We start from the raw sequence: 25794 nt of genomic DNA on the forward strand, positions 1-25794 counted from the left end.
CTATTCTACATGTTTATTTTGGATTATTGTGACCTGCAGCTCAAACTCAAGCAATTCCTAATAGTTTCAATAAGTAACCGTTAAACACGACCAATATCTAGACTTTCAAGGGTGTTTAAAGCATTCTAAGACCCTTTTACAAGACCTGCAATTTCTCTTTTTTACCTCCCTGACGTCCCTCTCTCAGTTTAATTAAACTCAAAGTATCAGCACTGTTAGATCTGTTTTTTTAGGTAAGAAAACTTCTCTACTTTAGATTGATTCTCGTGTTGGAGGTGAATAAAGCCCATCGGTACCGTAGCTCCGTCCAGCGATGGTGCACTTCTTGAACTGCATGATGTTCTGCGTCAGAGTTCCCGTCTTGTCGGAGAAGATGTACTCGATCTGACCGAGCTGCTCGTTCAAGGTGGTGGTTCGAGCCTACAAGAGGTTTAAGAGGACAAATTAAAGGAGAAAGCTTTTTTTCTGCTGCAGCCTGGATCCTTACGGCTAAAACGTTGGTTAAATAATCCCAACTTAAGACGGCGTTTATCCCAAAACCTTCAGCTGCATACAGTTAAAGTCAGGTAGTCTCAGGTCAGAACTTATGGTGACGTGATGAAAACGGCTCATATAATACTAGAAGAAGGAGACGAAGAAGACAAAGAAGACATGGGTAGTAGAAGTAGTAGCAGTTGAAGAAGTAGAAAAAGATGAAAAGGTTAGTAAAAGAAGAAAAGGAAGTAGGTGATAAAGAAGAAGAAGAGGAAGTAGTAGTTGAAGTAGAAGAAAAAGAAGAAGAAGAAGAAGAAGAAGAACTAGTAATGTACCTTAGCTGGTGTGTCTTTCTCTGCAAAGTACATCTGCAGGTCCCAGTTGATGAACTTACTCTGTCCGAGTCGAATCACCTCCACACTGGACACAAAGCAGACAAACAGGTCGTGGTTGTTTTATTGATTGAACATTATAACATGAGCTCTGTTTTTCTCATTTTTTTGTATATTTGTGGTCGTTGAACAGGACTTCAGGGTCTTTTTTTGCTCTTTCCAGCCATGTTTTGTGTCTTTCTAGTCTTTATTGTTCGTATACTTGTGGCGGTTTGCTGTAACTACATGGTCAACTTTTGGTCTTTCTAGACCCTTTGCGTCTCTTTATTGTCTTTTTATTGGTATCTATATTAAGCCTCTTTATAGCCATTTGGGGTTGGGTTGCGTCTCTTCCTGTCCACTGTTATAAAACATAAAACTGGGGCTCCAGGAAGCCTATCACTAATCCATCTATGTCTGTTTAGTACATATACAAATATTTTTGCATGTACCTATATTGCATATACAAAGTGCGCCGCTCTGTGCAGAGATTGTGCAAAAGACTTCGCTTAAAATTTAAACGAACAAAGAACATTTGCACAAATACACAGATTAAGTTTGTGTACAACGGCTTAGACACTTAAAGTTGAACATAAATAACGTGTTGCTTCTGAGAAAACTGAAAATCCCATCTAACCCAACTCTTCTTTTCCTTGCAGTGCCGTCGAGGCAGTCGTACGAAGGTTTCCCCGAAGCCAGCATTTAGCATCAGCGTTTAACTCGCAGCAAACTTCTATGAACATGTGGAGAAGAACCAGACGTTGTCGTGTGGTTTGACTGACCTGACGTATAGTGAAATGGGCACCATGGTGTTGAGGACGATGATGTATCCCCAGAAGCTGAGGAAGCCTCTGTAGGAGGCGTCCTGGTCCTTGCCGTCGTACAGGTACCAGGCTTTGGATCCGATATCCTCGTACCAGTAGGTGTGACCGATGGCCAGGCCGGCCGCCACCAGGATGAGCAGGGCGAAGATCTACAGCAGCAGAAGCACAGTTCAGACCGAGCGGCTGGTAAATGGGTCAGTCCACCTCAGTTCCCCGAATACTAAAAAAAACGTGACCCATCTACACAAAATCAGTCACATTGCACCCGACGGTACTGGACAGCGATGTGGAGCGTAATATACTATATGTTGCCTACATGTAGAAAACAACTAAATGGACCGATCTAAGTAATAAAATCAATATTTTATCATGTGTTTACGTAGTCCGGGCTGTATCTCGGATGTAGCCCAAGGTCCAATGATTTCATGCAGATGGTTCACATATTTGTCAGATTTTTTTTGTTTGCACGTTAGTAAGTAAAACGTATGGGCAACATTATCTTTAGAGTTTAAATTTCCTGAAGAAATCGGGGTCTAGCGATTGCTGGGTCGTTTTCTTCGCACCAATCTGTGGCTCAATGTTTGAAGTCCCATAACTTGAGAAATATTGTAGCTGGAGTCCTGACATTTTGCAGAATCACTGATATGTACGTCTGGTTGTCAACGGTACAAACCCGTCTTTGACAGAACACCCAAGCCGGTTATATGAAAATGTCTGCGTTTTTTCTTTTACCAAGTGTAAACCCTTTAGTCTCACCATAAGAGGCAGATTGTTTTCCCTTTGGTTTGCACCAATTGGAAAAAATGTAGAGTGTGGTGCTATGTCCAATATTAGGACAGCCATTGAGCTGGTGCGATGGTGAAACCGCTCCAATAGTGGCTCAACTGGAAGAGTTCTGTATTATTGTTACTGGGCTAAAAGAAGAAAAAAAAAATCACGGTTTTCCAACTCATAGTGCTTCAATTAATTCAATGAAAAGTGCTTATGTTATCAAAGCCGGGTTTTACCACTGAAGACCACACATACATGTCAATGATCCTGGTTGGTGGATATATTTTGCCCAAACTTGCGCCATCACATAACTGGTTTGTATGATTCCATCCACACCATTATAAACCACACGTACAGACCAATGGGCCTGCAACATTTCAGGACTCCGGCTACTCCAGATTGGTGCGAAGAAAACAACACTCAACACCTTCTTTAAGAATTTGGAAATAAAAAAATAAAAAAACAATGCGAGCTAACTGATGATGGAACCAGGAGCTAAAACTGAAACGCTAACGGTGACTCACAGTGTAAACCATGTAGTTCATCAGCTCATCAATTTTGGTCCTCTTGAACCTGGATTTGCCCCCGTTCCTCATGATTTTGGTGTCGGCTCCTGCATCAACACATATTACATTAGTCATTAATTACCACTCAGTAATAATAATAGTCTCGTATATTCACAAACAGTCAGCATGAAGACAGCAAACAGAAGTTTAAAAAAGTGTAACAGGAGAGTAGAAAATAAGCACAACAAGACAAATGAGCAGCAAGTGTCTCAATTACCAGATATTTTAAGTAATAAAAAGTCACAGAAGTACATTTATTTTGACGCCATTGAGCCAAATAAGAACTATTCTGATGTTGTCAATAGATAAATCATTTCAGGAAATATCTTCAAATATCTTCTATTGTCCGACCAAAAGTATAAAAGTCAAACATCGATCCATTTATCATCATGTCAGACTAAGAAAAGCAGCAAATTCTGACATTTTTGAAGACGAAAATAAGCCAAAAAATCTATACATTTTAAAAAATCAGTTAGCGAATCAAGCAGAATGTTCTTCCGTTGGTCACAAACTGGAAAAATAATGTTAGCTCTAAAGAACACCAGAAGTTAACTGTTCCACCTGCTATTATTATTATTGCTATACATATATATAGAAATAAATATATATACACATTTTTTCCCACTTTGACTTTAAACAAGCACCAACAACGAGTCAATCTTGGCTATAAAATATCAAAAACATCCAATAAAGGTGATTAGTTTGCATTCCACTTCATAAAAGCTGTAAATCACTGGAACAAGGATGATATTTACGTTCCTTTATCTAACTTCGAGCTCTGCCGCGACGTTCAACGTGGCACAAACCTGCGAAGATGACCAGGCCGCGACACTCCTCGGTGTTTCGGACCTTGCAGCCTCGGAGCAGCATGTTGTCCAGCTCCAACGGGTACGTCTCCTGGTTCCACCGCATCATCCCCAAGAACTTGTCCAGACGGTTGTTCGGCTCCTCGCACTCGATCAGGGCTTTGAAACAGACGAGAGGACACAAGAACGGCTTTGATTTCAGTTAAAAATTTGTAAAAACAGAAGTTTTCTTATCGGCGGGAGGTGTGGAAACGCTCAGTGGTTGTTGAGATATTTTACTCTGGATCCTTAAAGTTTCCCTCAATACGCTCATTTACTGACGTCTACTTCCCATCTTCTGCTGCTTCGCCTTAAATTCAGCTACAGCACGTCAACAACATTTTCAGATTTTTCTAATTGTTCAAACATGAAGTTCAAGGTCATATTTGTCATCCCTGAGGGGCAATTTGTCCCACAATCAGCAGTTAAACCACACTCTAAAAATACACAACACACCAAAAAATAAATAAAAAGTGATGATAAAATAGATAAACATCATAAAGCAATCAATGAAAAAAATGTGACAAATTAGACAAAATAAAATATATATCAAAATAATGAAATCATCACCTGTCAGACAAAAAATACGATGAAATAAAAAAAAATAAATAAATAAATAAATAAAATAGATTAAAATAATGAAATCATCAGAAAAGACAAAAAAAAAGATAAAAGAAATAAAAGAAACTAGACTAAAATAATTAAAATCATTACAAGTCAGATAAAACGTGAAAAAATAAAATAGACTCAAATAATGAAATCATTACCAGTTGGACAAAAAATATGCTGAAAAATTTAGATAAAAAGAAAATAGATTAAAATCACAAAAATCCTCAGCAGTCAATGAAAAAAAAAAGATAAAATTTGGCAAAATTAAATAAAAATAAAATAATCAGCAGTCAAAGACAACAAATATTTTGCTAAAATAAAGTCACATGGAGCTAGCCAGCTGACCTACAGCTTAAAAGAAAATTCTGGTTTTATAATGAAATTATTCTTTCTAAGTGATTTTTTCCGATCTCTGTGCTTGTGAACTTACCGTTGAACTCGGCCAGCTGACGTTCCTCTTGAAGCCTCTCGTCGGTCACTCGTAGTCCCATCTTAAACTTCAGGTTGGTTTCTCTGCAACGAGAACAAAGTCTGAGCTTCATACGAACAATCCAGCATCACAGTAAACAAGGACTGAAGCTCCTAAAAGCTGGATTTAGATGGAACCAGTTTGAGAAAACGATTATCAAAAGGCCTCCTGTCTGGATTACTGAAGTTTTTATTCATAAAGATGCTCTGGAAACACAAAAGCACGCGATATAAAGAGGATATCGATGCTGGTGTTTCAGATTAGTTGCCATTAACAGGAAAATGGTTCCACCTGAGGTGTCCCATCGAGGCCTGTTTGATCTAAAGGCGGTTCCCACTTCATGGCAGAATCTGGTCACGCAACTCTTGGCAAAAAGCTCTGCACAAATTTACTCTCGTCTTATCAGTGAGTAATTGTTGACTCAACGCTTGAGCGAACAACTGATCACAAACACTGATCCGATAGTCCAGAACCAGGTTTGAACACGGCATTCAGTGGAGATAGGGCAGCTGAAGCCAAGCGTGCATTACACTGAATTAGGATTAAAACATTCAGGCTTTTTCCCCCCCACAGAAAGCAAAACTGAGTCTTACCCGTCGAGCTCAGCGGTTTCTACATAACAGAGGCTGTTTGGGTTGGAGCTGGACAGCAGCAGGATGTCGGCCTGAAGAGGATACAGATCGTAGGCATTCAGCATCGGGCTGGATTTATCATCTCATTTAAAATTTGCATGAAGGGACATTCATGTCAGAAAACAAACACGTCAAGGAGTCGCAAACTGTCTCGTACTGAGTTGTGGAGTTAGTTTATCACTTTGGCGTTCAGGAATTTCTTGGACGGGTCAGAAATCATGGTTCAGTGGCACCAAGTAACCCTTCGTCTAAAAGGCATAAAAAAAACTAGGGTGCTTTAGCGTTAGCATCATTACTGCAGTCTACAGTTTGCTAGCGACCAAATGCATCTTCCCTGAACGCCACAAGCTGCAGAACAACACGGTGTCGACCGTTTACCTCTTTCACCTGAATAAATGAAAAACCTGGAGACTAGAACCATGTCATGGTTTGATGTACAGGTTAATAATGTGGTTCCGTCAAGATGTCCTTTTGCTGACACTAAGTTTATCTAACTTTCTCAAAGCAGGCATCTGGCTTGTGTATGTGGACGCTTAGTGAAGTTTGTTGTAGTTCAAGGTGCCTCATTGTTTTGAATTTAAATAGATGGTCAGTCCAAAAATTAAATCACTCAGCGTGACCCATCATACCGGAATAAAGTCATTTTTCTTCAGACGAACCACGTCTCCGACCTGGATGTCCCTCCATTTAGCCTCTTGAAACCTGAAACAGGGAAAATTTATCAGCTTTACTCTCGTCACAAAACACTTGAACAACTGAAACATTTCCACAAAGTATTGTCGGCAGTTTTTAAACAGTAAATAACTTTGATCTAACCTGCCGTCTAGCAGGACTTCAGACTTCCTGTTGTTGATCTCCTTGTCCATCCTGTGGCGTGCCTGGAAAAAAATAAGAAAAAAAACAACCACAAAATTACGTACTTTATGTATAATCACACAGCTTTGTGCTAGAATTCTTGTAAACTAAAGATCCAGAAGCCGAGCCCAGCTTGTGTTCAACACATTTGCGTTGGCTAGAGGTCATTAATGGCGCCCCATTGCTAGCCAGACCCCCACAGTGTTCTCTGCTCGCCAACATGAACCACCTGTAGTCCAAATTATCGCCTCATCTGTTTGCTACAGCATCAAACAGTAAAAGGCTCCACCTGGTGGCGCAACCAGGTACTACAGCTAATCTACGACACATTTTCTGACACGTATGTAGAGAATACAACCCCGGTACCTTTTACACACTACATGTCAGACAGCGTCTTTCTGGAGCTCTACGAGGTTCCTGAACAGCTTGGATGCAAAAATTAGACTTTTTTTGTAAACGTGCACTAATGATCTCCTCAGCTGCATTTACACTGGATTCATTTTAATGTACTTGACGTGAGGAACATCTAGGAAAGTGGTGTCAAATTGGGACTCATTGGTGGACATGGAGGTAAAGTTTGAGCATGAAGCTTTGCCTGGTTCTTGGAAACCAAACATCTTTCTAAGCTCTATCACATCGATACAGGTGCAGTGTGTGTGTGCATCTTTTTAAAGCTCCAGTCTTACCAGATCATCCACCAGATCTTTGATGGCGGTTACTCCCAGCACCACGACCAGAGGAACCAGTGTGGTGTACCAGGGCAGGGTGGAGATGTCTGGAATAATCTAACAAACAAACAAACAATTATTGGATCTTGGGTTTTTGCAAAACCAGAACACAGGTAGTACTTTATTTTTTTTCAGACATACCTGTAAGATGAGCAGAGCCAGGAAGTACAGGTTGGCTGCTCTCTTAAACTGTTCATACAGGTTCAGGGGCAGGAAGGTGAACACGTTGTACTTGTACGTCTTTATGGCGTTTCCCTGCAGAAAAAACACAGCAAACACAATGACGGCTTAGCATTTGGTTCCGCACCACAAATTATTATGTTATTTTGTTTGTTGTTTTTTTACATAGATTTTTCCCTCTTTTGTTAAATAACAAAAACTGGCAATATCATAGAAAAAGTGAGTGCATGGTAACCATAAAACTGTGAATAACGTCAACGTTTTCACAAACAGTAATTTGTTCTTTTACACTGTTTGCCTATAAAGTTACACTTTAAATCAGCAAAAACAAATTACAGGTATTTGCAATTTTTTTTTAAACTATATTGGTTGAAATTCCATTTTAACTCAGCATGTCATCCATTTCCATTAAAATACACGGACAGCAAAGCTTCTACGGGATGACAGAGTTGGAATAGCTTTGCCCTTGAGGAGGCTCAGCTCTCAGACTTTCAGCAGGTATCAGCACTGAGGAGGTTTTGTGTTTCTGCAGAGGATAACCATCTAAACTCTGCTCGCTACAGGCGGTTTCTTAACGGACTTGGCTTTGTGCAAAGTGGAATCGTCACACTAACATATGACACAGAATTCATTTGGATGCACAGTCCTGTCTGAACCACCGCTGAACGCTGCAGCAATAACATTTCCCTTCACTGGAAGAATGAGGCCTCAGCAGAACCATCGTGGGGTTCCATATGTGGATTAACTGGCCGGTGTCCTGGTTGACCCTGCAGGCGGTGGCCCAGTTCGCTAATGAGACAGATTCATTTCATCACAGATAACCATTTAACCTCTACAGCTTGGATTTATCTAATGGAGACGGTTATAAACATTAACAACCCGTTTCACTTCGTCTCCACCGGCCCAACTGAAGACTCTGATGTTTAGGGAACCACTGTTTAAGTTGTTTTTAACTTCTTCTGGCTTCAGTTCTGGCGGCTCCCGCTGGGTCTAAAGTGTCCACAGAGGCACCGAGGTCGGCTCGGCTGTGCGATCGGGTTTCAACCCTCACAAAGCCGACGACACGAAGCTTCAGGCGCAAAAACACTCTGGTGTTCAGAGGCTGTTGAAAGCCGGTCAGCCGGAGAGACGGCTCCAGAGTTTCCATATGTAGGGGAAGCTAAGTTAGCAAAGGAGCTGCGCAATAAAACGGTAAACCGTAAAAACCACAGAGAAACGAGGATTTCATTTCACGTTGGTGCTTCAGCCCCTCGTGTTCTTGCCAAAACATGCAAAATACACATTGGTGTTTGTACAGGGTGTGTCGGCCTCGCTCAGCTCTGAAGGTTTGGTCTGTGGACGGAAAAAGGCCCGACTTACGGAGTATCTGCTCTTCTTGACGCACAGGAAGACTTTCTTCTGAAACTCTGGCAGCTGGTGATAAGCTCGGTCGTTGGCCTTCACCTTCCAGCCCATTTCTAAAATAAAATAATAATAAAAAAACAATTAAAAAAAAAAACACCATTTAAACCAGAACCACTGCGACATGCAGCTGGTCGCCTGCAGCAGCCGGAGAAGCTGCAGTCTACATCCACAAAGTAGAAGTCAGGACAATTTGTTCAGGAGGAAGAAGTTCCAGGAAAACTGCAAATATTGTGTTCTGTTGATGTCCATCGAGAGGATGCAATTTTCTGAAACTAATAAACTAAAATTCATTCACATCCATTTTATTAGTGAAATGTCTCTCAGTCTTTAAACCACTTTTATTCCCGAACTTCACCTGCTGAACCTTTAGGTAATTTGGATGAAGTGAAAACTGAATGAAGCAACAATCAGATGCACTGAAGCTACAAACCAATATTTTAAATGTCATTTCTTTAATATATATTATTTGCATTTAAGTCATGGTTAAAAAAACACACGACTCTTCCTGTGATAAATAATCTTTGCACTGATCCAACGTAAGTATCTGCAGAGTGTAATTACGAGTATAACTGTCTGTCGTCCTATATTTTATTTACAACTACAGTTCTTGCTTGCAGTGACACTACTGCTACAAATATTGTTGCATTTAGGCAGCAAAACTGAAAACTCTCCCCTAAAAAATACTGAAATTCGCTTTGTTCCCACAGATGTCATTGCAGAAAACTGACTCTAGACAGATGCTTTATTTATCCACTTGGGGAAATTCAAGGTATCCAGCAGTTCACACATGATGCACACAGTAAATAGAGGAACAACGCACACAAGAGCAGGCAAATCACACTGGTCGAAGAAACAGCAGGTATGAAAACGCTGGTATTTAGTTAAACTGGTTGGTTGTAGAAAAGCACAGGATCACAGCAACATGTCAAAAGATGCAAAAAAGTGGTAAAGCCACTGCTGAGCTCCACCTCGACCTCGGTATGTCAAGAGGAGGAGCTCAACTATGGTGGTCTTCAGCCAAATTAAATCCCTGAATATACGTCGAGAAGACTTTGAGGAATCGGTCGGCACCCGAGATGAGTGTCCCCAATTCAGTATCCAATCAAATATGAAGTCATGGGGCTGAATAACGAGCAGAGAAGTGTTTTTTTTGCAGAACAATATGACGCCACAGTGAAGCTGACTTTGGACGTTTTGGATATAAAATGTCATCACTTTGTCGTTTTATCTTGTCAAATAATTCTCACAGTTAGTGTTTGAATTCTCAAAAAAAAGTCTTGAACTACGGCCAGTTATTTTCTGAGTCCTTTGACCGCTGAAGTCTGATTGCTTTATGCTCGACTCCAAATCAATACATTTGCAGAAAAAAGGTGTTTGAGAGATCGATGAGACAAACAGTCACATATTACCTCCGTCCACGACTGTCAGCAGCACAAAGACATGAACCCCCCCCAGAATGAAACATGTCAACAACAGCAAAAACAGCAGCTTTGTAGCGCCTTTAAGAGTTTATCTAAGTGCAGCATTTTAATCAGCGTTGGAGGATTTGGATCACATGTTTGGTCTGTTTTGATGGAGCTTAGCCAGCATGCTGCCTCCAGTCATAACGCTAAGCTAGGCTAAACAAATCTCACAAAAACAAACATAAAATGTGTCCGACAGGTCTCGGTTTGCAGGTCTTGGGACTCACCGCTGGGTCTAGTTTCCACCGGCGGATGCGGAGCTCCTGGCGGTTCATCAGGTTCCCCTTCAGAACTCACTGCCAACTCGTCGTCCGTCTCGTCGTCGCTGTACGGCATGGCCTCATCGTCGGGCCCCAGGGAACCCTGGGAGTCCGTTCGCCGCCGACTCATCTTCGCACCTCAAGTATCTCTGAGGAAGAACAAGAAGAGTTCAAGGTCATCAACATGTCATTTTTAAGCTTTTGTGTCGTTGGGGAAGTGTCCGAGAAGTTCTGCAAGTTTTTAAACCGGACAGTCCGACAGCCATGTCGACTTCATGCAGGTATCACAAGATGTTGGCAAGACTTCAGTTATGGGCAAGTGGCACAACTGTACGGATGGCATGAAGTTCCTCATGCTGCTCCAGACTCAAACATCCCTTCATAAACATCAAAGGTTTACAGAGGATACATACTTAGGACTTCATCAATCCTTAAACTCTAGTTGCACCAACTTTTTGATTTTTTTTGACTTTCAAAAGAATGAACGGACGGACTGTCAAGAAACGTGGTCCACACATTCATGTATAAACTCTAATCACTTGGAGGATCATCTGGTGCCATCTAGAGGTCTTCATAGGTCCACCTGAACCCTCAGATTAAAGCCCTGGAAACTGTACAAGTCTGGATGCACATTGTGTACACCCCATTGGGTCCAGTTCCTGTTCTGTTAATGCAAATTCTGGATCTCGTCTGCCTGTGTTCAAATATCCACAACTACTACACTAGATGATATGCAAGAGGAAGATTTAATATGTCCCAATATATACTATATTAGATGTAATATTCCAGAAATATTCAAGTGTTCTGCTACATTCGGTCATTTGGTTGTGAGCTAGCATGATGTTGTGACCATTCTGGCCCACAATCCTCTGCCTCTGATATCTCATGTTGCTCTACAGAATCAAAGTTTCAGGCTGGTTAACTTGATCTAAATCAGCGGCGCAGCATTTCTTGGTTCTGCACGAGTCTGGGTCCCAGCTTTCAAATAACCGACGCGTCAGCTTGGTTCCATACAGTTCGTCTTTGGATCTTTTTGGCTGTGAAATGTGACCCAACACGACTTTTTGTGCCGTTATCAGATCAAAATTTAAATTTGCGGCTGCAAAACTGAATCTGTGTAACTTAGCATTTTAGACCTGCCAAACATTAATATATTAGAACGGTGACGCCAACACTGAATGTTTTTGCTTTAAGATGTAGTCGGACAACACGTCACACAAACTATCTAATCGGAAACACACTGAGGCTTTGAGGATTCTGTGCTTTGGATGAAAAACCCAACCGTATGTGTCTGAAGATTCTCAGGCATCCAGGTCGTGGTTATTCTCGTAGATTAATGGTAGCAACTGGACTCGCTTGAGTTCCTTGAAGACGTTTCATCCAAGAGGCTTCATCAGTTCTGACTGACTAGTTGAGAGTTCCAGATACTTGAGACACCTGAGTTTGGGTTTCGATTGTCGGTTTGTTGCTCCTCCCCCTCGTTATGCGGGTCGTTATTGCCACAATGAGGTTCGTTAGGGTCTTTGTGGCTATAGGTGTGGATGTAGCTTCATCTTCCTGGGGAGAGATCTTAGCACTGAACTATAAACAGGTGAGAGGTGCCTCAGACCTCCACCTCTGGTGAGGGATGGTCTTTCCAGTTTAATAGATGACTTCTTTCACCCCTCCCTCTCTGATGAAGCCTCTTGAGGTGAAACGTCTTCAAGGAACTCAAGCAACCCAATCGTACACCAAATAACTGGACAAACAAGAACACTACGACGAAAAAGACCCTAAATAGACGAGTTTTTAAAAGATGAATAATAATCATATGCATGTAATTGTGTTAATTAAATACTAGACACAGATTAATTAGTCCACAAGGGAAAACAGCAAAGAAACGCTGATGGAAACAGTCAGCTGACGGCAGTAGAACGAGTTTACAAATGACACATCGTGACGTTGAAGGAAAACAAAACTCGCGTGTCGATCAGGAGCACAAACAAAACAAGAGAGCAGGAGAATGAGGAAATAAAGGACAGAGTTTTAAACAGCTCATCAGTGGCACTGAAGTACGAAACTACAGAGAAAAGCCATTTAACAAAAGGCGATCGTCCACTCTGGTGTGTTGCATCACTTCCAGCCATCGAGCAGACCGAAGTAAAGAAGCTGCAGCTCAGGTTTAGTGTCTAATTTGACTGACAAAGCCTGTGACGCAACGCCATGACTTTGTGTTTGTGTGCTGAAGCGCCGTGTAATGAATTCATCTGTACACATGTGAGGAATGTGGCCACACCCTCGTCTTCATCTCCACCTGGCGTGTGTGCGTGTTTGCATGAGCTTATTTCAGCTAATTCGACGTCTGTTTTTAGCTCTAACTCGACACCGCGGAGGCCGCCGTCACACGGAGACCTGGTGTCCGGTTTCAGACCGGAGGACGAGGAGGAAACCAGGTGAGCGCAGGAAGGCTCGCGAAAAAAAAGGGGCAATCCGTGTGATTTAACTCGGAGATGGTGAGACTGGAAAAACAGGATGAACCTCCAACAGTGACTCAGGATTTCTAAAAATAAACTTCGGGCCACAAGCACAGATTTTTTAAATGCTCAACAGAACAGGAAGCGGAAAATATCGTGTTCATCTGATGCACAGCTCTCCAGAAACTATTAAAAACACTCATTACCAGGAGCACACCCACTTCAGTTTAATCTGAACGCCCTGCTGACAATAAAACTCAATGAAGCGCCAAATGTGTATCAATCCGCCGCTGAAAATAGTCCCAGATGAAAGCACTACTTCTGCCCTCCTGGTCCTGTTGAAAGATTACCTGCAACACCCACCTGTTGAAGGAACTAAAACTGTACATGTATGAGCTGTTTTTAAAGATTTCAGTGCAGAATTTAAAGTTGCTGGACACTATAAAAAATCATGAACTGTTGATAAACCTCCAGATACTTTTTAGTTGTCCAGGATCATTTGAAGCAGCAGGAAGCCGTGGTTTTGGGGAATTTTATTCACAGTTCAGGTCGTGTCGATACCTTTCTATTAAAGCAGATTTCTGGTTCATTTCAACCTGGCGTGTTCTTGTAGCTACCGTGGATGGATTTTTCATGCCAACTTTGCAACCTGCTCCTTGTCATAGAGTCACAAGAAAACTCAAAGTCATATATAAACAGCGTTTATTGGTGCAAAATGAAAGTTGTCCCAGGTACAGATACCAAATGCAGTTTGCTAAATGGCCGTTTGCTAATTTCTGTGTTCTTGAAAAAGCTGCAAGAAACTGATGATTTTTGGCCCGACGTGCTTTTTTTTGTTTGTTTGTTTCCTCGAATCTCTGAATCGGAGGTGAAGGTTGGAAAGATGTTAATGGGAAACACACCAGGTCGAAAGAAACTGAAATTATTGGCAGTGAATATAGAAATATTTTTAACGAGGAATGGTTTTTGTTTTTTATTTTCCATCGAAATAAATAAAAACAATGATAGGATTTATTTTTTTGCTCCATTCTGCACCTAACACAGATTATGGTAATTTACTGATTCGTTTTTTTGGGATAAAATGTCAGAAAAGGTGAAAATTAATGTCCTCAAATGTCTTCTGTTGTCCACAACCCAAAGATACTCAGTTTACCGCTACAAAGGAGGAAAGAAATCAGGAAATATTTACATTTAGGATGCTGGAATCAGAGAATTTTGACGTTTCTCTTAAGAAATTTGGCAAATCAATTAATCGATTATCAAAACAGTTGCCAACTAATTGAACAACTGTCGCGGCTCCATAAAGAAGTTTGTTCCGGGACATTTCTGCAGCACCACGATGCTTTATTTATACCTTTACTGAAAACTTTAGCAATTTCAATCATTTTTTGCAGATGAAACAGTGACTGTCAGTCTGCTGTTCTGTCAGATGTGCAGTAAACTGACTTTCATGGGAAATCCCAGTCCGACATTCGGCTAACCGCTCCCGTGCAGCGGATGCCAGGGCTTCGGTTTGGTGCTTCCCATCAGCTTAATGTTTAATGGGGTGGAGGAGTCCATTAGCACAGCTGATAAGGTTCATTAGTCCGCTGTCCAAGAACAAACAGGTAAAAAAGCAGCGAATGCTGCCAAGACAACTCCAAAAACCAACAAGCAAACGGAGCTGAGTTGGACAAAACAGGGACCACGGCAGGACACCGAATCAGGAAACTGAAGAATTCAAATGGAAAGAAGTGGCGCTTTTATGTTCACCAAATCTCTTTCCTCCTTTCGATTCTTCCGTTTTGAGTTTTATCACTTGGTTTTCTTGCCAGGTGGAGCCGTCGCAAAAGACTTTACCGTGAAATGAGGACGAGTACAGGTGTAAATAATGAATAAATGATGGTTCAGGCTCATTCGTCTCCTTTAGTTTCAGAGTCCTGATCACATTTTCACAGCTTGCTGGGACGCTTGGATGCACCAGAGTCTTCTTTAATGTCTTTAATGCGATGTTGAAGCTCTGTAAGCCAAGATAAATTCTTATCCACTTGTTAGACTCGAAAATCAAGTCTTGAAGCTGTTGTATTCCAGAGATATTCAGTGTGTCACGACAGAAACATTCTCCAGCTTCAGTGTGAAGTTTTATAAATAGACGGGATTTAACAAGTCGTCACACTGACACTCGTTAATCTGCACAGAAGTAATTTTGCAGGAATGTTTACTTGTTTGTACTTGAATGTTTTACTTGATGACGCTGCAGTCAGTTGTGATAAAAGCGGAACTAATCCTGGTCTATGTCCCAAAACAGACCAGCCAGAGGTGGTTCGAGCTGAATGAACATCGTTTCTGCTTCATTCAGGAGACTTTAGAGCTTTAAGGGTAAAGAACTTACTCGTCAGACACACCCGACTTTCCTCCTCATCAACGACGTTTCACAACTTTACATTAAAGTTGCTGCAAGGTTTCCACCTACGCAAACAGAGTCACCGCCGGCGCAGACAAATACAAGCTAAACAACTTTAACACAACATCCTCTACTTCAGGGGTGTCCAGTCCTGGTCCTGGAGGGCCACAATCCTGCATGTTTTAGATGTTTCCCTCGTCCAACACACCTGATTCAAATGATCAGGATCGTTATCAGTCTTCTGCAGAGCTTGATGATGATGAGCTGATCATTTGAATCAGGTGTGTTGGAAGAGGGAAATGTCTAAAACATGCAGGACCAGGATTGGACACCCCTGCTCTACTTAAACACAACACAAAATAAAGATTTCACAGACTGTTCAAGTAGCAGAAACTGAGGATTTGTGGCCTGTCCATGGACGTATACCGTTACAAACAGCAGAAGAAGGTTAGATTTTGGTCATCTCCAAAAACAGTCACATTTGGTCTCTTTATCCACACACTTAAACATCGCAACAACGACAATAAAAAATCTCGAGCAAGTTCCTCTTCAATCCAAAGTTTATGAAACCAAACCTAAACCACAGCAGCATAACAGGAAAACTTATTTTGAGGCAGCAGTGAAAGCAGTTTAGGAGGACTCCTTGAAATTTACCCACATTGTTAGGATCTTGTTGTCATTATGTTATTCTGGACCTTAACTTATCTCCCTATTGTTGACCAAACTGTCCGGACTGATTAAGACTCACTATATGGATGAAAGCATTAGAACATCTGGCCATTAAACCTACAGGAACTTTCAGGAGATCCAGTTCTAAATCCATAGGCTACAACAGCTTCCACTCTACCAGGAAGGTTTTCTATGAGATTTTGGAGTTTATCGATCAAACTATTTGTTAGGTCAGGAAACACTGGAGGGGAAGCACTGGCTCTAGTTCATCCCAAAGGTGTTCGATAGCGCTTGAGCGGAATATTCTTCACGCACAATCTCATCTTTATATAATTTTAACCGGTTAAATTATTAACGAAAAGTTATTCCCATCCAAAATTCAAACAGCTGCAAAACAATAAGTTAACTTTATGTACGATTATGATATTGTCAGTGCCTTACATGTAATGTAATGTAACGTAGCTATAGAAGTGAATTAAAGTGTCCTAAATTTAGGTTTAAGCCAGAAAATATGAGCTTCAAGAACAAGGATAAATAAGACCGGTAAGTAACCAAGAAAGTAAAGTGAATGTTCAGAACCAGACGGTGTTAAATAGTCAAAACCCGACCAGCTCACGACACCAGCTCAGTGGATGTTCCTGCAGCAGCCCACTGACACAGTTTTAAACCAAAGTATGCATTTAAACAAACCGACTGAATGAGCTCTACGACTTCACACAAGTCTGAACGTGAAACCGGAGCGAGGCGTGGGAGCAGAACCAAGAGTCTGGAGGCGGGAATGAATGAAAGACCTGAAGTAAAGTGGTAACAAAAAAACCTCTCACCTGAAGTGATTCCTGTGTTTTTGGGGGGTTTTGCGTTTTGTATTTTAGCGACAGCAGGTGAGTTTTAAGGCTTTAATTGACAGAGTCCAGTTCAGAAGTTCAAGGCGGACTCATGGAAACACCCAGACGCAACAACAAAACCATCATCCTCCTCCAGTCAAACAAAACGCCACACCAAAGGAACACAGCGCCTAAAAGAAAGGCCTGCGTCACGCCTGCATTCAGCCACATTTTCTCCTACAAACCCGTCGACTCTGCAGGAATGTTCGCTGTCAAAACAACTGCTTCCTCGATTGTGAAAGAGTCAGCTGAGGTGAACTGGTTTCACACACACGAGACCGACCGACTGTGTCCCGTCTGGTTTATTTTCTATCTAAAGTACTGAAAGTTACCTTTAATCAAATCACTGGTGCGTAAAAATACATTCAACACACATCTGACAAAGTCAAGACACAGATTTTCTGATTCAGCTGATTACACGTAAAGCAGGACTCCACCTCGACCCAACCAGTTTTGTTTGTTTTGTTTTCGAATGTCAGCAGATTAGTTTTAAACATTTTTCTGGATTAAGTTCTAATTCAGACACACAATGATTTAAAAAAAACAAAAAGCAGGCGTTCTACTGCGGTTTAAGGGTGAAGAGCCGCCACGTTAGCAGAAACTCCAGCGTCCAGCCCTGCCCTGGGGCATGAAGACGAGAAGGAGGACGGAAAAATGTGTCTCAGGCCGACGGTAAACAAACAAAAGACGGCAACACGCGAAGATGCGGGTTTGCGGTTATTCACACAGAGAAGGTGAAGAACACTCACTGATGTCAAAGATGCTCATCAAAACAGAAGGAATATGTTCAAAGACGAGCAGCGTTCATACTAAAAACACGTTAAATGTAGGTCATAGGTGTCAAACTCTGACCCGCAGTGTGATTACATTGGGCCCACCGGTTCATAGCACATGCAGCGCTAACACTACACATCCCACAATGCTCTGCTAGAAACAGGAGTTTATTCATTTAAATAAAAATAAGAAACAAACGCCAAAATGCAGCTTTTATTTGAAATGTGACTTGCGTTCATAAGATTAAGCTTTGCCTGTTCCAGATTCAAAGTTTAAGCAAAATTTGTCTGCACATGAAACACGTCGTCATATATCTGGAGAGAAAGGAAAACAATTGAAGTCTATTGCGTCTAGTTTTTTTTTTTTTGTTTCAGGCTGACTGTGTTTGAGTTTGACACTGACGATTGTAGGCGATTAAATTTGGTTTCTAGGAAGCGTTGGTCGCCTCATTGCTCGTCCATCGTTCAATATCAAAACGCGACTCCTGCATAATGTCACAGTCTTGAGTTTTAATAGTTTCAGCTAAAATAAAACACTCCAGTTTGGCCACGGTTTGCATGAGGACGACGTCAACTGGAGGAGCAAGTTGGAGGCTGCAGGTATAAAATCCACTTTGCTACAAGAAACAACAACCTCCAGGTTAGCAGACGACCAACCTGGAATTCTGGGTTTTGCAGACGATCGTGCAGAAAGGCGGCGATGCTAGTTTTTGGTTTTTGTTTGTTTTTAAATCCATTTTATTGCATGCAAATGTTCCAACACAATAATTCAACCTTTGGAATTGGTTTAAAATGACAAAAATCAACCGTTACTGACTTGTGAGTTAGATTTGTTTCTACTAATATTTCTAACTCGGCGTCGTACTACGGGCCACATGGAAACCAAAACAGTTGTTTCTGAACGGCTGTAAAAAAAAAAAAGAAGAAGAAACAACACTTTAACGTTCGAGAGAAAAACTAAGAGATTCGTAATTATTTTCTTTTGTGTCAGTTTCATGCCGTCCAGAAAGTGGGTTAAACTTTCATATGTGCATCAAAAGTCAAGTTAAAAGCCGCCTCGAGTGAGCGTAAAAACACACATTGGGCAACTTGTTCAAATGCAAAACCTCAAAAAAGTGCAGAAAAATACAACATAGACACGCGGCTAACGTCTGCAGGAAAAAAGCACCTCCTGGAAGCCGGAGTTTCTGAAATATCTCATCATATTTTCCAGTTTTGCAGTCGCTGAACCTGCATTAATGTGTTTACATCAGCTTGTAAAGGAGGCATGAAAGAATAAAATGAAGAGCCGCTTGTATAAAAACAGTAGAGAAGCAAATAAAAGCGAAAAGAACATTTAAAAGGAGAATCAGGTTCAGGGAAGGTGTTGGCCCACGTTTAATACTGAAACACCTGTTGAGCCTGAAAGCAGCTTCATTTACAACAAAAAAAACCCATTCATCTGTTTTCCTCTGAGAACTCAACACTTCCAGCGTTTACTTCCTCCCCCAACCTCCCAAAACCCCTCCGAAAACCGGCCAATGGGAGCGCTGCATGGATGGCGGTCTCGGAGAACAGGTTTTTGGTTTTGTGGCCCCGGGGCGTTTCCACGGCTACGAGTGGAAGAAGAAGCAGCAGCAGCAGGAAGGAGGGACGGAGGAAACATACCGCCGTGACGACAGAGAAACCCGAGAGGACGGAGGAGGTGCAGCCGGCGCAGGTGAGAACGGCGAGAAAATGAAAACGGAAAACAGCAGCGAGGATCTGCAGATAATCCCTGATGTGTAAAAGCAGATTTCTGCGTCTGTTCTGGGATCTGGGAGGAAATCCGTCCTCGTAGGTCCAACTTAAATACACAGAAGTCAGCTTTTTGCATGTTTTTTCCTTCACTGATAATGCATTAATCTGGCTTCTGTCCTTGTAAATACACAAGTGTGACAGAAACTACAGATTTCTCCGAATTTTAATTCATTCTTTTGATTGTAAAAGTGACATTTGTTGATATTTGAAAGAAAAAAAATATTTCTAATGACTGAAAAATGGTAAATATATTTTTTAAATTGTTATTTTACTTGTTTTTTTTTCCAGTTTTGGTAATTTACAGATAATGAGAAACATCACATAACTAAAAAAAACAAAAACATTATTGTTACTGGACTCAAACACGCAAAAAATATACTTATTTTATATACGTGTATTGTTTTATGAATGAAGAATTATGTATATTAAGGTCTAAAAGTGGAAGATTTATATTTTAATGGGGGTTTACAGATTTTTTTTGTTGATAAATCTGTAAAAAAAAATAATAGTAGTAATTTTTTAAAAAGTAGTAACTAAAGATCCGTAAAAATATTTATTAGTTTGGTAGCTTTTAAAAACAGGCCAAAACTATATATGTAACATCCATATCAAGAAACTAATTTTATTAAATTGCATTTTTATTTATTTATTTTTTACATTTGAATTTAAAAATTAGTTGTTTTTTTTAGCCCTTAAACTAAATAATATTTTCTTTCCTATAAAAATAAAATTTACAAAATTAGGATTTTTTCTTTTTGCTCATTTAAATGCAGTAAAAAATAAACTAATCATAAAGAACAAATTACCATTAAAAAAATAATAATACTTACTAGATATTAGCTGTAAATCAACAAAACAGGAAACATCTGTTAAACAACATAATATATTTATCAAAAAAGGATTAAACCCAAACATGCATTTCATTTTACAGTTTAATCAGACTATAAATGACGTTGAATGATCGTCTCTACAGCAGAGCGCCACGCCTCAATCTCCAACTGAACTATAAGCACCCGTGTTGCATCGTGGGTAACGTAGGCTGCAGGTTTTGACAAGAACAACTTATGAACCAGGAAAAAAAACAATATCTCTGTCTGTCATGAGTCACGATGGATATTTGCCATATTGGTTCATGATTCACTAAATCTCGTCACTTTTTTTCTTGAATTTTGACCCAAATCTCATCAAATGAAGCCGTTAAAAGTCATTAAGACAACAGAAAACTGAACCACTGTCACAGACACAACAGCAGCAACATCTGATAAGTTTAAGAAAAGCGATTCGTCTTTTCAGGATGACTTCCTGATGTGACGAAGCTTTGAGCTGCAGCGGAGGGGAATGTGAAGCATTCATGTCTGTGGTAGATACCATCGCTTCTGCAGCACCGGAGGGAAACCGTCCGAGCTGTAATAAACAGGTGGGAAACAACACGAACAATGGACGCCTGTTCTCTGCTGGATTCAACTCAATACAGTGACTCTGCAGAAACAGCAGCACAAACCGCAAAGTGTTCATCAAGGTCACCTCCCGTTAACGGCGCCTTCTGCTCAACGCATCGCTAAGCTAAGCTAAGCTAAGTCGGTGCAACTCTGTAATCTTGACATTACTGCAGTATTTCAAATGCAGTCCTGAACAAAAGTTTCCAAACACTTGCATAGAGCTTGTATGTATGAAGGCAGTGCTCCGCTTACAATGACTCCGATGACTCGTAGTTTTCTATGATAGAATCAGTGAGTGTTTGTCAAAAGTACAATCCTGCATTTTGGTTCTTTCGTGGATTCATTAAAGGTCGTCTGGAAATCTGACAAAACCTGCCGGGTCAAACATAGACATACAGCAACTTGAATGATCAGTTCTGCTGATTTAGGAAGTCGTGTTAATCACATGTTCGTAGTTTCATGGCCTCTTAACTTCTTGTGAGTGATTCTGATCGACTCCAGCTGCTGACTCCTCTGATCCAGTTTAAACAGAACCATCTGATCCACTCATTAGACTCAAACACTACAGTGGGAACGTCTGAGGAGCTCAGCAAAGATCTGGAGAAGAACATCATTGACTTGAACCTGTCAGAAAGTCACTTGGAGCCATTTCAGAGCGGCTTCAGAACCAGAACCATCAGTGTGTCAGCATAAAGTTCATGGTCCAGTTGTGTTACTGCCACCATCAGGAAGGAAACACAAACTAGCAGCTGCTGCTGAGAGACGACTGGTCAGGATGGTCAAGAGTCAACCAGGAACCAGCAGGAAGCAGCTCTGGATGGACCAGAAGCTGCTGGAACACAGCTGTCAGTGTCCACAGGGTCTGACATCAACATGAGCTGAGAGGCTGATGGAGAAGGAAGTTCTTCCTCTAGAAGCAGAACCTTAAAGCTCCACTGGTCACATGGACAAAGAAAAGGCCTTCTGGAGGAAAGTTCTGGTCAGATGGAACAAACACTGAGCAGAACCATGTCTGGAGGAGAGAAGGTGAGGACTTTAACCCCAAGAACACCAAACCTACCATCAAGCATGGAGGTGGCAGCATCATGCTCTGGGGCCGTTTTGGTGCTTTATGCAAAGTAAACTGGAATAATGAAGAAGGAGAATAACCTCCACATTCTTCAGGAAAAACCTAAACAAGTTATTCTCGTACTTTAATCGTAGCAACTGGACTTGCTTGAGTTCCTTGAAGACGTTCCACCTCTCATCCAAGAGGCTTCATCAGCTCTGACTGACTAGTTGGGGGTTCCAGATACTGATATCCTAAAGGAGACATTAACACCTGAGTTTGGGTTTCAATTGGGTTTTTGTTGCTCCTCCCCCTCGTTATGTGGGTCGTTAGTGCTCCCCCTGACACAATGGGGTTCGTTAGGATGTTTTGTGGTGTGGATGTGGGTTCATCATCCTGGGGAGAGATCTTAGGACTGAACTGTAAACAGGTTGTTTTCACCGTGTCGTAACACATTTGCTCTGCATCGTGTCAAACTAGAATATTATCAACAGCACAGAGTATGAAAAGGTTAAAAATTCCTGTATTCTTTAAGCTCCTTATATTTATTTAACCTGCACAAAAAAGCAATAACTAGCAGTTATATTCACTGGTTTATAAATCAGAATTCTAACCTGCCGTTGCTTTGCTCTGTGTCTGTTAAACGGCCGTTAATGGAGAGTAATGAAGGTTAATGAGCCGACTGTCTTCTGTACTTCCACACAGCTGGAGTCCAGACGATGAATCCGCTAACACCTCCAGTCAGTCGGTCCACAGAGACGCTGCAGCAGCAGGAGCGACGTTCTGAAGTCACCAGTGGAACCGCCAAGGCCTCAAAACAACAAGAGCGAGCTCTGAAATCATCCAGTCGAGCCACATTTGACTCCCGATTTGCTTATGTTGATTTTTGTTTATGCTGATTTCTGTTTTTGTTATGACCGAAACCTGGACTGAGCTCAAACGTCGGGTCAACAGTTTGTGCAGAAGCTTCAAGCTAAATAAATCTAATGATCAGCTGAGACATGTCGTACCTCAGTCCGGTAACTGTGGAAGTAAAGCCATCGAGTGTTTACAGTCTCATAAGGATGTTTTTAGTTTAGAGCAGCTGAACTCTTCTGTGCTCAGAGTTACTTACGGCGACGTGAGATGTTTCTCAGGCACGACAAAAGTCATAAATAAAGATTTCAGGTTCCAAGTTTCAGTCTGAAGACGACGACGCAGCTTCTTCTAAGTCAGGGGTGTCCAATCCTGGTCCTCGAGGACCGGATGTCGACACCCCAGTTCTAAGTCTTAGCTTTAACTGTAGGAAGAAAATTCTGGTGAAGTAAAGTAGAACTCGGAGGTCTACGTGGTATAAAAACTACACAGTGAGGTTTAAACTTATCAGCTGCTTATAAAGAGCCAATTAAAATTTTAAAAAAATGGTCCAGTTTGGTTAAATTATAGAAAATAACTCCTGAAATAATAGAAAAAAAATAGCATTAATTTACACGTTAAGTCTTTAAAAACTATTTAATTAACATTCACATCAAAAATCTGTATTTTTATTAATGATAATTTGTTATTTTATAATTGTTGACTGTAAAATTATATTTTTTTACTGTATTTGAAATTCATAAAAAAATACAGATTTTTATTGTTGTCTTTTTAAAAAAGATCCACTAAAAAAAAAAGTAAATAATAATTTCAACCCAGTCTTGTTAACTGACAGATATTATCCAGTAAAATAAGACAAAAAGCATTCACTTAAATGTAAACAATAATTTTTTACAAATCGTTTATCAGCTTTGTGACAGTTTCGTAAAATTACTATTTTACACTATTATGCGTTTTAATTATTATTATTATTTATCTGTGTGTTTACTTTCATGTTATTTTATTCAGTTTTTGAACATTACAGTATTCCACCATTTTTTATGGAACAATTGCTGCCAGATTTCAGCTTTTTTATTATTATTTTTAATACATTTAACAACATTTTGGCTGGAAACACCTAAAATGAGACGACATTTCTCCCAAATTATTAACCAGTCGACGGCGTTAATGCACCAACGACTACAACAACTAGAAGACAGGGAAGAAGAAGAAGAGCTGTAAATACAACCAACAGACAGGAAATGGAAGCTTCGGATCGGTAGATAAAAGCTGCAACGCCTCCCGGACGGAGGAGGACTCATTTAAAACAGCTTCGGCCTTAAATAAGCCATTTGGTCCATTTGAATCTCGCATCTCGATTCAAATTCTCCATCTGTGACCTCAAGGTTGCACATTTCCATCGGAGGCGGACATTTCCCTAATCAAAAGGATTCAAAGCTCCTTTGTGTGCAGAGGAAGAAGTTCTTTGCTTGTTTATGGAAAAACATCGAGGCCTGCAGACACGACAGCAGACCAGGGCGGACTCTGAGCCCCGAGTCAAGTCTGGCAGGCTCACGTTGCTGCTCGTAATGCAAAAGCTCTCAGACGTTTAACTTCTGTCAAATAAGAGGCGTTTGTGGCTGCTTTTGACTGACGGCTGAAACATTTAAATCTGAACAATATCGTCTGCAGCGCTGCTTTAGTCAATAGTTTGTTGAACAAGGATGAAGCTTCGTACAACAGCAGCAGAAAGTTGCAGAAAGTTCTCTTCCTTAACAAAAAACCGTCACCACATGGACGCCCAGAGGTTACACTGGGTGTGGCATCTTCAAGGAAAAACTACTTTTTGGAGCCATTTCAGAAGTTTTCCACATTTAATCCAAATCCCAGCGGCCTGAGTGTCCCTCCGTCGACATTCATCAAATTTCTGCTCGGCCGTCTCTGACTTGCCTTCGTTTTTTATAGCATTAAATACGGACATCTATAAAGATATTTGTGAAATTTGAGCTTCGTATATCAAATACTTTCCGAGATTTTGTACAAAAAAAAAAAAAAAACTCGCTCATCGTCTGGTTTTCAGCACATTTTTTTTTTGCTTATTTCAATTTAAGGCCGTTTGAACGACAACATCTGAGGAACTGTTAAAGATAAAACCCTGAAACTTTCTCTGTTATTTATCATCATATCATTGATTCAGAATTTGGAATACCAGACGAGTAGATCAAATAATGTCTGATTATCGGGGAGTTGAAATATGAAAAAAAAAAATTGAAGTCGTCATGAAAAGTTCCACCTTTGAGCTCAAATTAACCAAAGAATTGATGATCCAGAAGTCAACTAGTGATGTTTTGTGAACCACATGTAGCTGCAGGTCACAATAAAACTAAACTAAACATGTAGAATAGTTTCAATGTGAAATACTTGGTCAGAAAAATTAAAATAAAGTTCATTTAGTTGAACTTTTATAACTGATTGAGCAGGTTTAATGAGTTGTGGCACAAAAACTAAAACATTAGTCGACAGTTTGATCCAGGCAGAGCTCTGGAGTTTCAAAATAAAGGCAATATGTTCATATTAGAATAAAGATAATTAAGTTTCAAGTAAATCAAAGGTGGTTGAGCAGAAGGTTCCTGGTGAGTTCAGATGGAACGACGAACAAAGTCGTAAAATTTAAATGGACTGTAGAGTTCTGACGAGTCATTTAGTGAAGCACAACAAATGTAAAGCAGAAAAACCTCCGTTTCTCCTCCTTTAGCCTGATTTTTTTTCATGGTTTTAGCAGCTGTGGAGGTCGTGAGTCCCAGTTTGGAGTCCACTGCCTCTACAGTTCAACACGGCTACAGAATGAAAGCACAGAACCTTCTACACAAACACGTCATGTTCTACACGATCGGGGAAATTTTAAGTTTCACATTTCATGAGAACACTTTCACTTCATAAGAATCTGCATCACGGAGGCCAAACAGTGTGAAACAATGCAAACTTTTCTACATGTGGACCTTCTGAGCCTCCGTACATCCGTCCACACATGTTTCAACCAAGCCAACAACCAAACATCTGCTCCATTTTCTTTTCTAAACA

General features: G+C 40.7%; 1 protein-coding gene across 1 annotated transcript in view; it reads right to left on the reverse strand.

Annotated features, from left to right (window-relative positions):
* atp8b1 (ATPase phospholipid transporting 8B1) overlaps positions 1–25794 on the reverse strand; it is a 43810-nt gene that overhangs the window by 16330 nt on the left and 1686 nt on the right. The window contains 13 exon segments of the mRNA XM_008301954.1: positions 297–420; positions 810–894; positions 1628–1818; positions 2965–3053; positions 3813–3971; positions 4891–4973; positions 5523–5593; positions 6191–6263; positions 6378–6439; positions 7103–7201; positions 7286–7399; positions 8684–8781; positions 10419–10600. Coding sequence (XP_008300176.1) covers positions 297–420; positions 810–894; positions 1628–1818; positions 2965–3053; positions 3813–3971; positions 4891–4973; positions 5523–5593; positions 6191–6263; positions 6378–6439; positions 7103–7201; positions 7286–7399; positions 8684–8781; positions 10419–10581 — 1411 coding nt within the window. The 5' untranslated portion in view covers positions 10582–10600.

The sequence above is a fragment of the Stegastes partitus genome, unplaced genomic scaffold (assembly GCF_000690725.1).
Source record: "Stegastes partitus isolate 25-593 unplaced genomic scaffold, Stegastes_partitus-1.0.2 Scaffold1738, whole genome shotgun sequence".
Taxonomy (NCBI): Eukaryota; Metazoa; Chordata; class Actinopteri; family Pomacentridae; genus Stegastes; species Stegastes partitus.